This window comes from Silene latifolia, chromosome 6, assembly GCF_048544455.1.
Source record: "Silene latifolia isolate original U9 population chromosome 6, ASM4854445v1, whole genome shotgun sequence".
NCBI classification, from domain to species: Eukaryota; Viridiplantae; Streptophyta; class Magnoliopsida; order Caryophyllales; family Caryophyllaceae; genus Silene; species Silene latifolia.
In genome coordinates this window covers 71,802,736-71,817,278 of record NC_133531.1, presented here as the reverse complement: position 1 = coordinate 71,817,278, position 14,543 = coordinate 71,802,736, and the positions used below count along the sequence as shown (strand labels likewise).

Sequence of the window (14,543 nt, the reverse complement as noted above, 5' to 3'; positions counted from 1 at the left end):
CTAAACCACATGAAATATAGTCATGAAATACAAGTTCCTATACGACTATATAAATTTACAATGAGCATACCACATATCACAGCAAATTAGTGAAATTTTTTAACATTACCAGCTAACTTACCAATTGTTTCTGCTAAGATACATAAAATATGAAAATCTTTCTTTAATCATATTCTTGCACATACACCTCAAAAATATAGCCTTCTCTCACATCTTCGATGTGTACCTGTGTTGGAGGCTTCAGCACAAGGGAGTTACCAGCAATTAGAGCTGGTGCTATCTTTGAAACTGCAAGGTTGACTGGATAGTTGAACGGCGGAATTCCCAAAACAACCCCTAGTGGGATCTGTAGTGAACCAAAAACATTATAAATAAAATTAGGTTTTGTGACCTTATGAGTATGGTACCACCAAAAACATTATAAATAAAATTAGGCTTTTGTGATAACATTGCCTCCATAAATTCTGAAAGACATGAACACAATAAGAGGATTATTGTATGAAAAATAGCATTGTTTGGATATGCAGACCATCTTCACTGTCAAAGATCCACAAAATCACTCTATCCTAGTCCAACTTATCATAATTTAATACAACCTCGTGTACTCGTATCAACACTCTTGCACTAAAACACTCGAAATGAAAAAAAACTAAGGTTTTTATAAAATAACCAAGTCTGACATACGGACATATGGCCACGAGGGATCGATACTTCTAAGTTCCAACCATAGTTCATAGTTGAGTAACATTCCTTGTAGAGTCATAGCTGACAACGATGCATCTGTTTGTAGCAGTTTCCTTTTGCAATATTTGTTACATCATATCGTCAAGCAATTAGAAGCTCTAATTCTTCATTAAGAACTTTAAAACACAATAGGTCATTCATTTATTCATTCACTCACTTATTCGCGGTTCATTAACTCACTCACTTATTTGTTCATGTCATTCATTCATATTTCATGTCCCTTTTAAGAGGTAATATAATTCGGCTGAATCAAATAATGCAGGTGAGGCGTGGGTCTCAAAGTTACATGCTTCATAAATTTGAAAAAATGGTAGCTAAATTGTGCTACTACAACATAATCAGTAGTCCTCCTCAAATGGGACTTGTGTGGTTCACCGTACCTTTATCCATGAGGAGGATACATATCCACAACTTATCATGGGACCACTAACTTGTGGGACCACTAACTGGTGCTATCTTTGGTAACTCCCTTGTGCTGAAGCCTCCAACACAGGTACGCATAATATAGATACAGCCCACGATTTTATCCAAAAAAAGTAGACTTCGTAATAAAGAAGAAACTCACTCTCTTTCTTTTTGGCAGATGCCTTCTTAGCTGCCTCTCTTGCTTCAAAGAAGACCTTGTCTTCCTCAGTTCATCACCAAAGAGATCCAAATCACCAACATCATCATCTGCAACCGCTTCCTGTAGGCAAATCAATAACAAATTCAATTATAAACGTTAAACTTCAGAGAGTAACGATGCACAATGGCAACTCCTGTAAGAATTCCCTGAAGATTGAGTTTTCGCATTTATAAGGAAAATTTGGTAGCAGAATGTGAATGGAAGAGCAAAAATCTTATTGGAGTAACCAATTGAAAATGTAAACTGATCATATTCAGATACTAATGCTACAACTATTGTAATAATAACAAGCATACAAGATCCAGTGAAGCCTTTCACAGTTCACAGTCCATCCTCTCGCATTAAACCAAAAATACAACTACGGAACTATGCAACAATCCTATATAAAATCAACTAAAGTAAGATTTTAAAATAAAATCTAACAAATTCTACACTTAAATCTAAGAATTTAAAATAAAATAACAATAACAATACTAAAAGCAGATAAAAATAGATCTAAATTGGGAGAAAGAGATGTTGCTTCGTCATTGTTGTCTCGCCGTTGTTGGCAGTGACGGCCAACATATAATTCAATTAGACCTCAAATATATATCCAAAACTGAAAATCGAATACCTAGATGATGAAATATACCTGAATTCCCAAATCGATTTTGATAGCAAATGGAAAGTCGGAAACTGGCGATTTTGATAACAAGTAGTATTAGTACCCATGATTTAAGATGAGACTCATTATGAACGATTAAGAGGAAACAAAAATAACCTGCATCCATTTCCAGTGACGACTTCAATGGCGATAATCCAGAAACCTGTGCTTTTCGAACTTGTGCGATTAAAGGGTTCGTCGAGGTGGATGGGGTGTCGCGATGGAGTCTGATCGAGACTCGCCGAGGCGAGGAGCAATAATGGGTGGTGTTCGCGTGGATGAGATTGGTGTTCACCAGGTTTGGGTAATGAAGAGAAGAAGGTTGGATTGTTGGTGTTCGAAAGAAAGCAATGGAAGTTGTATGTGCGGTGAAGTTCGATATTATTTAGGATTTACAAATTAACAAATAGAACGGTTGATAAAGAGGGACTGTGCTCTTTGTTTTTCAAGGAGAACGGTTCTAAATATTAACCTGTCTCTTATTTCTTTTAAGACGGTTGGTCAAATCTAACCGTTCTCTTTGTTAATTTACGAGCACGGTTGGAAGAAACAACCGTTATCTTTGTTAATTTATAACAAAGAGACCGGTTCCGCTATCAACCGTTCTCTTAGAGGCGTTCTCGTAGCCTTAAATTGTAGTAGTGATCGGGATAAGTACCAGTCTGCCTAAAATGTTGAAAGGCAGCACATGTTTCATTCGAACTAGTACAAAACTCCGAAACATGTCCCTCTCCTCCACATCTTTTGCATGTAAAGGGACCGTCTGAAACTGCATTAACTTTATATATCCCATTTTTTTGGGATCCCCTAAAATCTAGCTTGTCAAATCTCGCAGTAAGAGCCTCTATTGCAGCTGTAGCAGGAGATTCAGCTTCTCTTCTCTTATTCCCTCTAGAATTCCCATGCTCAGCTTTATGGGTGGCCATATCTTCAATAATCTTCCACCCCTTAGTCTCTCCAACATTTTCCTGGAATCTGCCATTAGCTGCAGCATCCAGGATAGCCCTCTGATCATCATAAAGCACATTACAGAATTGATTACACAGGCACCATTGCTCGAACCCATTGTGCGGAATAGATCGCACCAGTCTCTTGAAACGGACCCATGCCTCATGAAAATCCTCATTAGAACCCTGTTTAAAACTTGTGATCTGAGCTCTAATCACATTGGTCTTCGATGCAGAGAAATATTTTTTTATAAAATGCTAGGGCCAGCGAATTCCAATCAGTTATCCCATTAGCAGCGCGATCCAGATCTCGGTACCACTCCCTAACAGCATCACGGAGCGAGAATATGAACATCGTCTCTTTTATCTGGTCCTGGGTCACACCTGCTGGTGGGGGTATGGAACAACAGTAGTCAATGAATATCTCCGTATGTTTAGCTGCATCTTCATTTGCAGCTCCCCCAAATTGGTTTCTCTCAACCAAGTTAATATAGGACGGTTTCGCTTCGAATTTTCCATCCGTCCCGGCTGGCAATGCGAATCCCTTATAGAGATTCTCAGCTTTTGGCTCGGAGTGACTAGCTATACTTGCTTCTTCAGCCATATCAGGAGATGTAACGATCTCAGCTGAAGAAGTAGAAATAGGAGATGAAGGTGGATCCTCCTCAAATAGCGCGTTCTCATAATAACTGGACAGAGTACTCAGCTCTTCCTCTGTCGGCAATACTTTAGATGATCGTCTCAACTCACGCAAAGTCTTCTCGATCTCAGGATATAATGGTAGCAATTCACCGTCCTGTGACCTGCGCATAAGAGGAAACTACAAGTAGAATATGAGAAGAGTTTAAGGAACAGATGTCCCTTAAACTAAGATAAAGACTAAAAATAAAAACAACTAAAAATTAAACAATTGCCTCCCCGGAAACGGCGCCAAAATTTGATACCGTCGTAGAGTATCAAAGATAAAATTTATAATCCAAACTACTACTATAGATAGTGGCAGTCAGGGTCGAACCACAAGGAGGCAAGCAATTTAAGGTTGTCTAATTTAAGTTTAAAGTAACAGTTTTGGGGGGGGGGGGGGTTTGATTTGAACGATCCTATAACTAAAGGCAATAAAATTAAAACTAAACTAAGCAAATAAATGAGCAATTAAAGAAAATAGATGAAATCAAATATTAAAAGGATGCTAAGATGGTCGGTTTACTGTAGTTTCGACGGCGGTAACTTTAATTAAACTGATTTAGGCATGTTAGACGGGAAAATAAAAAGTCCTCTCGGTCCAATTTAACAGGTAGCAACCTTTTGGCCTAAGCTACGGGTCCCTAAGTCTCACTAATACTAACTTTCGTTCTTGATTAATGATACTTAAAGCCTAAATTAACTTATCTCTCGATCTTATTAATTTAGTCGTCTTAATTAAGTAGTCTATTTCCCTCCCCTATCTTTCGATCTATCGGGTCGATCAATTCCTAAGCATTCAACTAGTCGCGTGCACTCGATTCGTCAAATATAGCAATTAAATTAATTAAGTCGTAGCTAATCTAACACGTGGCAGTCGATCGACCATGCAGGGCGGTCGATCGACCTACGGACCCAGTCGATCGACCAACGAAGTCAGTCGATCAACCAGAGCCCGATAACAGGTTACCTATTGTCGAAACCGTCTAACCTACAGATCCCCTACATCTTAGCACGTAGGATTTAGCTACTCATGATGGTGATAATAACAACAATAAAATTAACAAATAAAGCAATTGAATTCATAATTGAATTAACTAAATAAATAACTAACATTGATGCATGTCCTAAATATGATGTTTTACACCCTCTTTTACACGCATTTCAGAGCTCAATTATGTAGTTTATGCTACTATTTTCCCTATTTCCGTCTACTTTCGTGTTTTTGTGTAATATCGCAGAAATGTGAAGAATCCAGCTGAAATCGAGCCGAATCCGTCCCCGAGTACTTGGCATATTATTTGACATGAAGTATTTACTCAAGAAATAAACTTGGCGCGTATTTCAAGGCCTGGAAATAGATTTATGGAGAAATTAGAAGCGGATTACCAGCTACAATGGTCTATAGACTGACCTACGTGGTCTATAGACTGTCAGAATGCTGAACAGAAGTCTGCAGGAAAGAGGAGCAGTCGATCGACTGGTCTAAGTGGTCGATCGACCACCCCACGACTCTAACGCGCAAGTTAAAATTAGAATTCCAAAGCCCATTTGTAATTAGGGTTTTAGGAAATAAGTCACGTTGTTCTCCTTTATAACGTAACTTCAGATTGGCATCCAGGGGGCATTCTTTATCATTCAGTTCCTTCTAGTATTTAGTAGTTTTCATTAATTCGATACTTTGGATTGATAGTTTAGTATTCCTAATAAAGTTCATTGCTTCCGGATCTTATTCATCCTTCCTTTATCTTCGGTAATTCTTGTTCTTCAATTTACAGTTATTCTTTATTTGCTTTATTTAGTCTAGAAATTGCTAGATAGTTCCCGAAACCTTAATTACTTTATTGCGTTTTTATTGCTTAATAATATTAATCATGTTTTCATTTATAGTTCTTATCAATTTTGTTGTTGTTATTATCATTCACATGAGTAGCTAAATAACCTTTGCTAAGATGTAGGGGAGCTATAGCGTAGATGGCGTAGAATAGGTGACCCCAAATTAGGGCATGGTCGATCGACCGGCTTAACTGATCGACCGACTATGCCGTGTGGTCGGTCGTCTGAGGTAGTTGGTCGATCGACCAGACCCGTGTTTGATTAGCATCGTTTGATTCGTTAAGTGCAATATTTAACAATGAGACCGAGAGGAGACTTGTTAGATGCTTAGTTTTGACCATCCCATAGATCGAGAGATAGGGGAGGGCATTAATTAATTAATTAAGACGACTAAATTGCTAAGATCGAAAGATAAGTAATTTAGGCTTTAGGAATCACTTTTCAGGGCGAGAGCTAGTACTAGTGAGACCTAGGGACTAGTAGCATAGGCCGAAAGGAGCTACGAGTTAACTTGGACCGAGAGGACATATTATACCCATCCTACACGACTGTATTTTGGACTTATCTAGGATTATGTGCCATTGTAGCTATAGTGAACCGACCATTTTAGCTCCTTTTTATAATTAGTTTACACTTATTTTTATTATTTGCTTATTTATTTTCGCATTTAGATTTAGTTATAATCCAATCCAAAGCCCCCAGAAATTCATAGACTAAAATTAAGACAATTAGAACTCCCTACCTCCCTGCGGATCGACCCTTACTACCGCTTGCTAGTTGTAGTTTGGAAAATTATAAATATTATTTTTGATACTCACATCGACAGGTATCAAACATGAAACGAGAATTTGGCTTTGGGAAATCTAAACTAGCAATTCTAAACTACGGAAGAATTAAAGCAACGAAATTGAACAAAGGAACAGAGGAATACCGTAAAGAAGAATTGAAGAGAAAAGACCAAAACCCAATGCGAAAAGAAAACTTTATTGATGAAAACTAATCTAAACTAATGAAATAATCCAAAATTCAACTTCTGTGTATTGAACCCTAATTAATTCGATATATCTCTTCTGAAACCTCGGGTTACGTTATATAGATAGTCTTACGTAACTTTTATTCCTAAAACCTAATTTCATAGGGCTTTCTCTTTTTCCAAATTTGCGTCAGATTAAAATAGCGGTCGATCGACCGAGCACCGTGGTCGATCGACCTAAGCACGATGTGAACAGTAGCTTCTGACTTGATACTTAAGATTCAGCTTCCTTGGTCGATCGACCGAGTATGTCAGTCGATCGACTGCCTCTACTGGAGTTATGCTTCTGCCATCTTCTCGTAAATTTGTCTTTCAGGCCTTGAAATGCGCACCAAGTTCGTTTCTTGAGTAAATAATTCATGTCAAATAATATGCCAAGTACTCGGGGACGGATTTGGCTCATTTTCCGCTGGATTCTTCGCGTTTTTGCAATATTACACAAGAACACGAAAGTAGACGGAAATAGGGAAAATAGTAGCATAAACTACATAATTGAGGTCTGAAATACGTGTAAAATAGGGTGTAAAACATCATATTTAGGACACGCATCAGGAGGTAGAGAAAAAGAAGAAGCACATCAAAACTCCTACAATTCATGAAGAAGAGGAAGAGATAGTGATCGAGGAAGGTGAAAAAGCTTCTATTGTTAAGGAGAAGGAGCCGATTATTTATTTTATACCGGTGGTGGAACCTGATGTACGTTTTCCCGATGCACTGAGAAGGACCCAACACTTTGAGCATGACGAAGACATTTATGAGGTGTTCTAAATGTGCGAGGTAAACATCCCTCTTCTTAATATTTTAAAGAGTGTTCCTAAATATGCTAAATTTTTACAAGAATTATGCACCATTAAAAGGAATAACAAATTGAAAGGGATGAAGATAGTCAAGGGTAAAGGTCCTAAGGGGAAGATTAGTGAATATGTGCCTGCTCTATTTCAAAAGAAGTTACCCCCTAAATGTGGTGACCCGGGTATGTTTGCTATCCCTTGCACCATAGGAGGCCTTAGATTTGAAAAGGCCTTGTTAGATTTAGGGGCATCTATTAATGTCATCCCTTATGCTATTTATGAAAAACTCAAACTTAGACCCTTAAAAGGCACTAGTGTAGTAATTCAACTGGCTGATAGGTCTAGTGTCTATCCTAAGGGGGTTGTGGAGAATGTCATTGTTGGTGTTGGTAAGTTAGTCTTTCCGACTGACTTTTATGTTCTTGACATGAAAAATGAGGCAGGTGCTATACTAGTCTTATTAGGGAGACCATTCTTAAAGACTGCAGGGACTAAGATTGATGTCTCAAAAGGGTCTCTTAATTACCATGAAATTTGATGGGACAGTTGTTAAATTTGAAATCAATAAACCCAACTCCCACTCTCCTTCGGTTCATTCTTTGTATGCTATAGACACTTTTGCTAACCATGACTTATCTAAGTGTCGGAAGTCTCCTATTCCGAGCAAGGTGTCTACTGTTTTGCAGGAATCCCCTCCTAAGGATCAAAGGTGTGTTATCTTATGGGATCGTCGTGAGGATGCGGAGGCATCTAGAGGAAAGAAGAAGGCTTGGTTTGATAATTTAATTCGCCGGAAGGGCTCCGAAAAAGGTGCGCAAACTATCCATATAAAATCTTGCTTTCGTTCTTCCTCTTGTATTCATGTTGGCAAGTCAAGGTAACTTTTCTATCTGAGCTTAAGTCAGGTGGTTTACCATTCCGGGAGATGTCGAGCCAACGACGTTAAACAAAAGCGCTTCCGGGAGGCAACCCGTAGATTATTCATTCTGAAAAAAAAAACGAAAAATCAAAAAAATTGAGAGAAAAAAAAAGATCGGACAATACCTTAAGATTCATTACATATTTTGGTGTTGGCGTCATAATAAGGGCGACAAAGAAGGATGGTTGGGTAGGTTAGCGGCTAAGGTGAGGTGTAATTGCGGTGTAAAGTTGTGGGCACCTCCTTATTGCGATTGGATGGAGTTGTGGTTTGAAGTAGAGGAGTATAGGTTAGACCAAATACAATGGTGTCTTATTTTTATTTAACTTGTGTTATTTGGTCTTTGGTTAGTTTTGGAGTAATAAGGGGCGTTAGTGTTCTTTGATTACTCTTATTTTCTTGGCCATGTTGTTCTTGTGCTTTATGGTGGATGCTCGTGGCCAAGTGTGGGGAGGAGGTGTGGTGAGTGATTGACATGTTTATGTGGTTTGAGGATTGCAGGATGGTTCTACTTGTGAAATCGTCTGATGCTATTTTCCATGAGGTATTTCTCCTTATCATTTTATTGTGTCCTATGCAACATTGAGGACAATGTTTAATTCAAGTGTGGGGAGGAGAATCGTTTCGATTGTAACTTATGTGTACATGTGTGGACTGATTTATTTCTGTTATCCAAAAAAAATGAAAAAAAAGTGAAAAAGAAAAAGAATGAATCCCGGCTAGGTGAAAACCCGAAAGGGCGCCTGGACAAGATTGGGATGTGGCCAAAGATGGAGTGAAAACCCGAAAGGGCGCTGTAGATACCCAGTATCTGCTGAGACTCCAACAAACACCCGATGATTATCGGACTATAACATGCTTTGGAATCGCGGCGTTTGATCGACAGTTTGTATACAACTTTACGTCGGAAAACTTAAAACGATTTCGAAAATAAAACATTTCAAAACTTTTCAAAAGTACCTGGAGTATTTAATGCACGACGATGGGGTCGCAATGACACTATCTAGAGTCAAAACCGACACCGGACCAAAAACAGACTCAAAAATTCAAATCCCGACTCCAACAACGAGTCAAACCGAGTCAACCACAAAAAACAAAATATTCAAAGCCTTCTATGTTAAGGTTTCCCGGAATCTTACATAGTCAAATATCAAACATGTTCATCCAAAACATAGGATAGAACAAATTATGATTGCTCTTGTGTGAAAGTGACAGGACAACTCGAAGAACCGCGACGTGGCTCGTGCCTCTTTGAGCAGCCCAGGTGGCCACGTCGCTCAAAACTCACACAACCACTCATTTTCCTATAAATACCCCTCAAATGCCCCTATTTGAGAACTTACGCGAGTGTCCGCCCCCTCTTTTCTCCCTTAAAATTCTCGACTCGACTTCTTAAGTCACAATCCGACGCGTATTTATGACCTACCGATCGTAAATACAAGCCTTACACATTTTTTGGTACCGTCATCGTGCATTAAATCACTTGACCGACCACTTCGACCACTACACCGTCACTAATCTTAAAACACTCTTTTTACTTACCAAAACGGTTTTAAACCGAGTTTTTTCCGACTAAACGAGTTGTTACACTTACGTCGGTTTCTCGCCATAACCAAACATGTAAGTATGAGGGTGTAAAAATCCTTCTTTTATCATGTTTTTATTTGTTTCATGACTACAACATGCTAAAACATGCATAACATGAACCAAAACATGGAATAAACGAGCCAAAACTGATTTTTGGCCAGAGACAGAAGCCCCTTGGTTCGCCGGCTTGCCCGCGCCTCAATGGGGTGTCCAGGTCAGAACTCAAACGTGTTTGTTCTCGTCATTTCCCTTTAATTCATTTTCATATTTACAATCGGTTTTTACTATTTCAAATATTTTCGAACCTTTTTATTTCATTTTATTTGTTTTAACCATAAAACATTTCTCACCCTTGGTTCCTCATACCATGACGGTTAAATCCGTGTTTCGGTGATGATATTTGGTTAATAACATTTAAAAGGTATTTAAAGCCTTTTATTTCATTTCTTTACATTTTGGGAGGTATTTTAAAGCCTTTCATCATTTCTTTACATTTTCAAAACAAGCATATTAGTCACCCACACAAAGTCATCCTTGGTTCTACATACCATGCTGGATTTTAACCCGGGTACGATGATGAGTATCGACTAATTACATTCAACTGAACTTAAAACAATTAGTTCATAATTATTTTCAAAACTACTCATGTCAAGCTTGTCAAGTCGAACCCGACACCGAATATTATCAAAATAATGAAGATTATTCGAGTCTCGTCCCTCAAATCAACAAATGCGGTCTAAACGACTCTTTCAAACCAAATCGGGTCAAATACCCATTTTTCAATACGTTTTCTACACGTTTTTTAAAAGGTCAGAACACGACATATTACCGTAGGTTGACCCGCGCCTAAAACAGGCCTTTCAATTCTCATTTTCAAAACCAGGGGAGGCCCCTTACACCGCAGCCAGGCTCGCGCCTCATGTAGCCGTCTGGTACAGGGCCTGTTCCCTTTCCAGCATTAGTCTAGGACGATCCCGACTCCGGTTAGCCCGGTTATAGGACGGTTCAGATGACTATTTTCTTATTCAAAATCATATTTGCAAAATGCTTTACTAAGACAAATGGATCACGTTATGCACCATTAGCCTAATACGGTAAATGGATGTTTAATTTCCGTCTTGCATGCAAATCAACCATAAATCCAACTTGACATCTTATACTTGATACTTGGATTAAATCAACCGACTTAGAAAGCTCTCACATGTTAGGTTTAAATTATTGGATGCGCATTCATGCATTTGAACCGTTTTATCAACTTTTGCATTCAACCAACCAAGATCGATCAGTAGAGGCCGCTACCGCGGGCGGGATTGGTTGTCTGATTAAAGGGCTTCCCAATACGTACCTTCACCTCTTACTCAGAAACTTTGGATAGTGGATGACCTTATCCAGGGCGTACGAGAGTCATTCTAGAGATAGGATGCTAAAGAGGGACGATTCCTTATCTTTAGTACCTATGTCAAACCCAGCTTTGTGCTTCATTTGACCGAGGTATAAAGTGGATTCGAACGGGTTCCAAGCATCCTACAAATGCTTGGTGGCGACTCCGAACATCTCTAATCGTTTCGAGACCCTTACCGAGACGAAACCAACCGATCTAAAACGATCCGGTCGAAAGCATTTTTATGCCGCCGAGCGTGGCTTTCAAAAGACCGTTGTATGTCCACAGATTGGCTGGGCCTGCAGGTGGCTACGTCCACAGATTGGCGACTCCGCTGGGGAAAACTAGGACACTTACGTCTTTGTGATCCCTAGATGGTGAGACTCGAACGAGGTCTTGGTTGGAATGCATTAATTGATATTACGGTCACGGTCAGGTTCCTTGTCCGGGCCCACAACCTAACCCTTTATCGACCAATTGGCTCGTCTCGTCGGCGTGAGTTTTCTCATCCCCGCATTTCGAATCTCGATTGATTCAAGCATACCATTGACGTTACACATTTCTGTTTCGTCAAAGAGCTTTGTGCTAGATTCATCAATCTCAAAGGTTTACATATTGAATATGTAATAAATTAATTTAGTCATAAAATTAATTCTAGATCTTATCATGCAAAACTTTCGAAATTAGTAAGAAGAAATCGTCTCCTTACCATGTGATATTTCGGTTTCAAGGGCACAACATAGGACTCCTTCCTAGTCTTATTCTTGAGCTACCCATAATAGGATGATCTTCCAAGAGTGCTCCAAATCTTCAAGCTCCATAGTAGGAACTTCTCCTTAAGGATTGTACCAAGGAAATCCTTCTTAATACAAATATTAATTTAGTTAGTAGAAATTAATATTTGTTCCCTTAAAATACTAATATTAAGATATTACTACTTCTAGTAATGAATATATAATATTAGAGATTTTATGTGAGTTTTTAATTTTTGTTGAACAACAAAACTAGAGAGATAAGATTTTCTCAAGTTTTTTTAAAAACTAATTAGAATGAATTGGTGTCTTGTAGAAAATACACTACTTGAGTGTATAGGGGAGGAGGCCACGGTTTTTCATGGTATGGGTAGAGTGCCCAATACTTTTCCTTGTTGCTCTTCACAAGAGTTTAGGTTAGCATGCCTATTATTTGTAGGTTATGATTATGCTTCCCACTAATTTGAATAATAAAGCACAACACCTCCTATCCCTTCCATTTACACGGTTCAAGTGTGTAATATGGATCCATTTTAACTTTGTCAATTTGTCAATTTGTATTGTGTGACATATTGGACATGTTACTAGACATGTCCTTTAAATAATGCATTTTTAACAAATTAAAAATCATTATATAAACAAAATAAATCACATACAAAAATTAACTAGTAATTCACAATTACCATTACTTAAAATGGGTCATATAATTATAAATTACAACTACTTGTATTTATAATAAACAATTCATTCTTATTCCAATTGTTTCATAAACAATAAATAAACCTCAACTAATAAAACAATTTAATTACTTAGAACGAATCTTATTTAATCAAATTACAATAAGATACGTATAATCACTCACAAAATCATTTGTTCAATTTTAAGGAATTAATTAACTTGTATCGTCATACAATTAATTAATTAATCAATTAAGAATGTTTCCCTAAAGGTATGACCTTAAGGGATCAACTGATCACCACCATCACACGACAGTAATGTCAAACTCTAGTCAGCCAATCATTACCGATTAATGTGGATCAGTTGACAATAAAAATGTTACAATCCCTTGTGTATTCTTAATATGAGATTTAAACATGTGATCGCATTATTATCGAGGACACATACTCCAACAATCTCCCACTTGTCCGCGACAAGTGTGCGTCACCAATTCTCTTGTCCTATTACTATCTCCCACTCAATGCAAGGTGTCTTGCAGGTCGTACTTGCATTTGATCATATCTTGAGTGGTTTCCTCGATCTGGAGAATAACTGTTTCACCGGAATTAACTACCATAGATACCTTCCGAGCGTGGCCACACATTTCTAGTTCATTGCTCATCGAGTGGCCTTGAGATATAAGATAACCCTGACGGGGATGGACAATTCCTGTTACACTCTTCCCTTCGATTAGCCACAGCTCATTATGACCCAAAACATGCCCATTATACCCCAATTACGAAGGTCGCCGGACATAAATCAAAGTCACTCTGAAACTGTGCCATCTTAGGCAAACAGTCATTAGTCAAAGAATCGACTCATAAGAATACTATAGTAGCTCTCGCCACGACCAGGCTATTAAAAATTCCCAGAACTCTATAAGCGGTCATAAGCCCGACAGAGTGTCCCTCACAGTCTGCCTATGTGATCGACTAGTCATCTCTTTATGACTCTATGGCACTTGATCTTGCCATCAATCGCATCACACTCTAGTTACTTCAAGACGTCACCTCATATAAGCAACTATGGGCGAATACTATGTTAATCCAGTTCACTTTAATGGGGTTCATGATTGTCTCTACAACCCATTGGATATAACAAAGTACAAAATGAGTTAATGATAACTCAAACGATAAATGTGATTATCATATGAGTAGTCAATACCTGATTACTACTTCATATTCTATAATCCAATTTAGATCTTGTATGTAGTTGTTCATCTCAATCCAATTGAAATGACATGACTCATCATGTTAAGCCTGTGAATAGGCATTGGTTAGTAGGTTTTAGCAACTCCTTGCTCAACCTTGCTACACACTTGTTTTCCTTTCGTAATGCATACACTTGTATTACAAAAACTTTCTAAGTACGTGTCTAGATCCAATCTAGACATAGGCTCTCTTGCCTTAGAATAGCTCCCACTATTTTCATAGTGTGCGGGACTCATCCTTCTTGCACATCTCATGAATGCAAGTGTACTCAATTTCCGTTGTAAATATCTCTCATTGTTCTTTATTGCCTAGAACGATTCTAGTAAACCTATTTCTTAAATAACATAGCCACAATGGTTCCTTAACCATCTTTATGTGTTGAATACGGTTTTGTCGGAAACCTTGCGCAATCTCAACAGTCATTAGTGTAAGCCCTTACACAAATTAGTGAATTGTATCAAAAACACTTAACTTTACATCCTTAATGCTTCCTCAAGAACTTAAGGATAATCTATATGGCTACTAGGTAAATATTACTTAAATTCGATTTGAAACAATTCATCATACTCAAAGTATATGAAGTGTTATACATCATAGCTCATTTAATTGATTTGGCAGCGGATGGAATCAATCAAATATGTTCAACTTGATTGAACTAGTCATGAATCTTATCAAC

The 14,543-nt window shown here is 38.1% G+C and overlaps 1 protein-coding gene across 1 annotated transcript; it reads left to right on the top strand.

Moving 5' to 3' along the window:
• The first annotated feature begins 7,277 nt into the window (after nt 1-7,277).
• Nucleotides 7,278-7,838, top strand: LOC141588214 (uncharacterized). The gene has a single exon (XM_074409668.1). It carries the CDS (start codon nt 7,278-7,280, stop codon nt 7,836-7,838), a length of 561 nt encoding a protein of 186 aa, XP_074265769.1.
• The last annotated feature ends 6,705 nt before the right edge of the window (nt 7,839-14,543 follow it).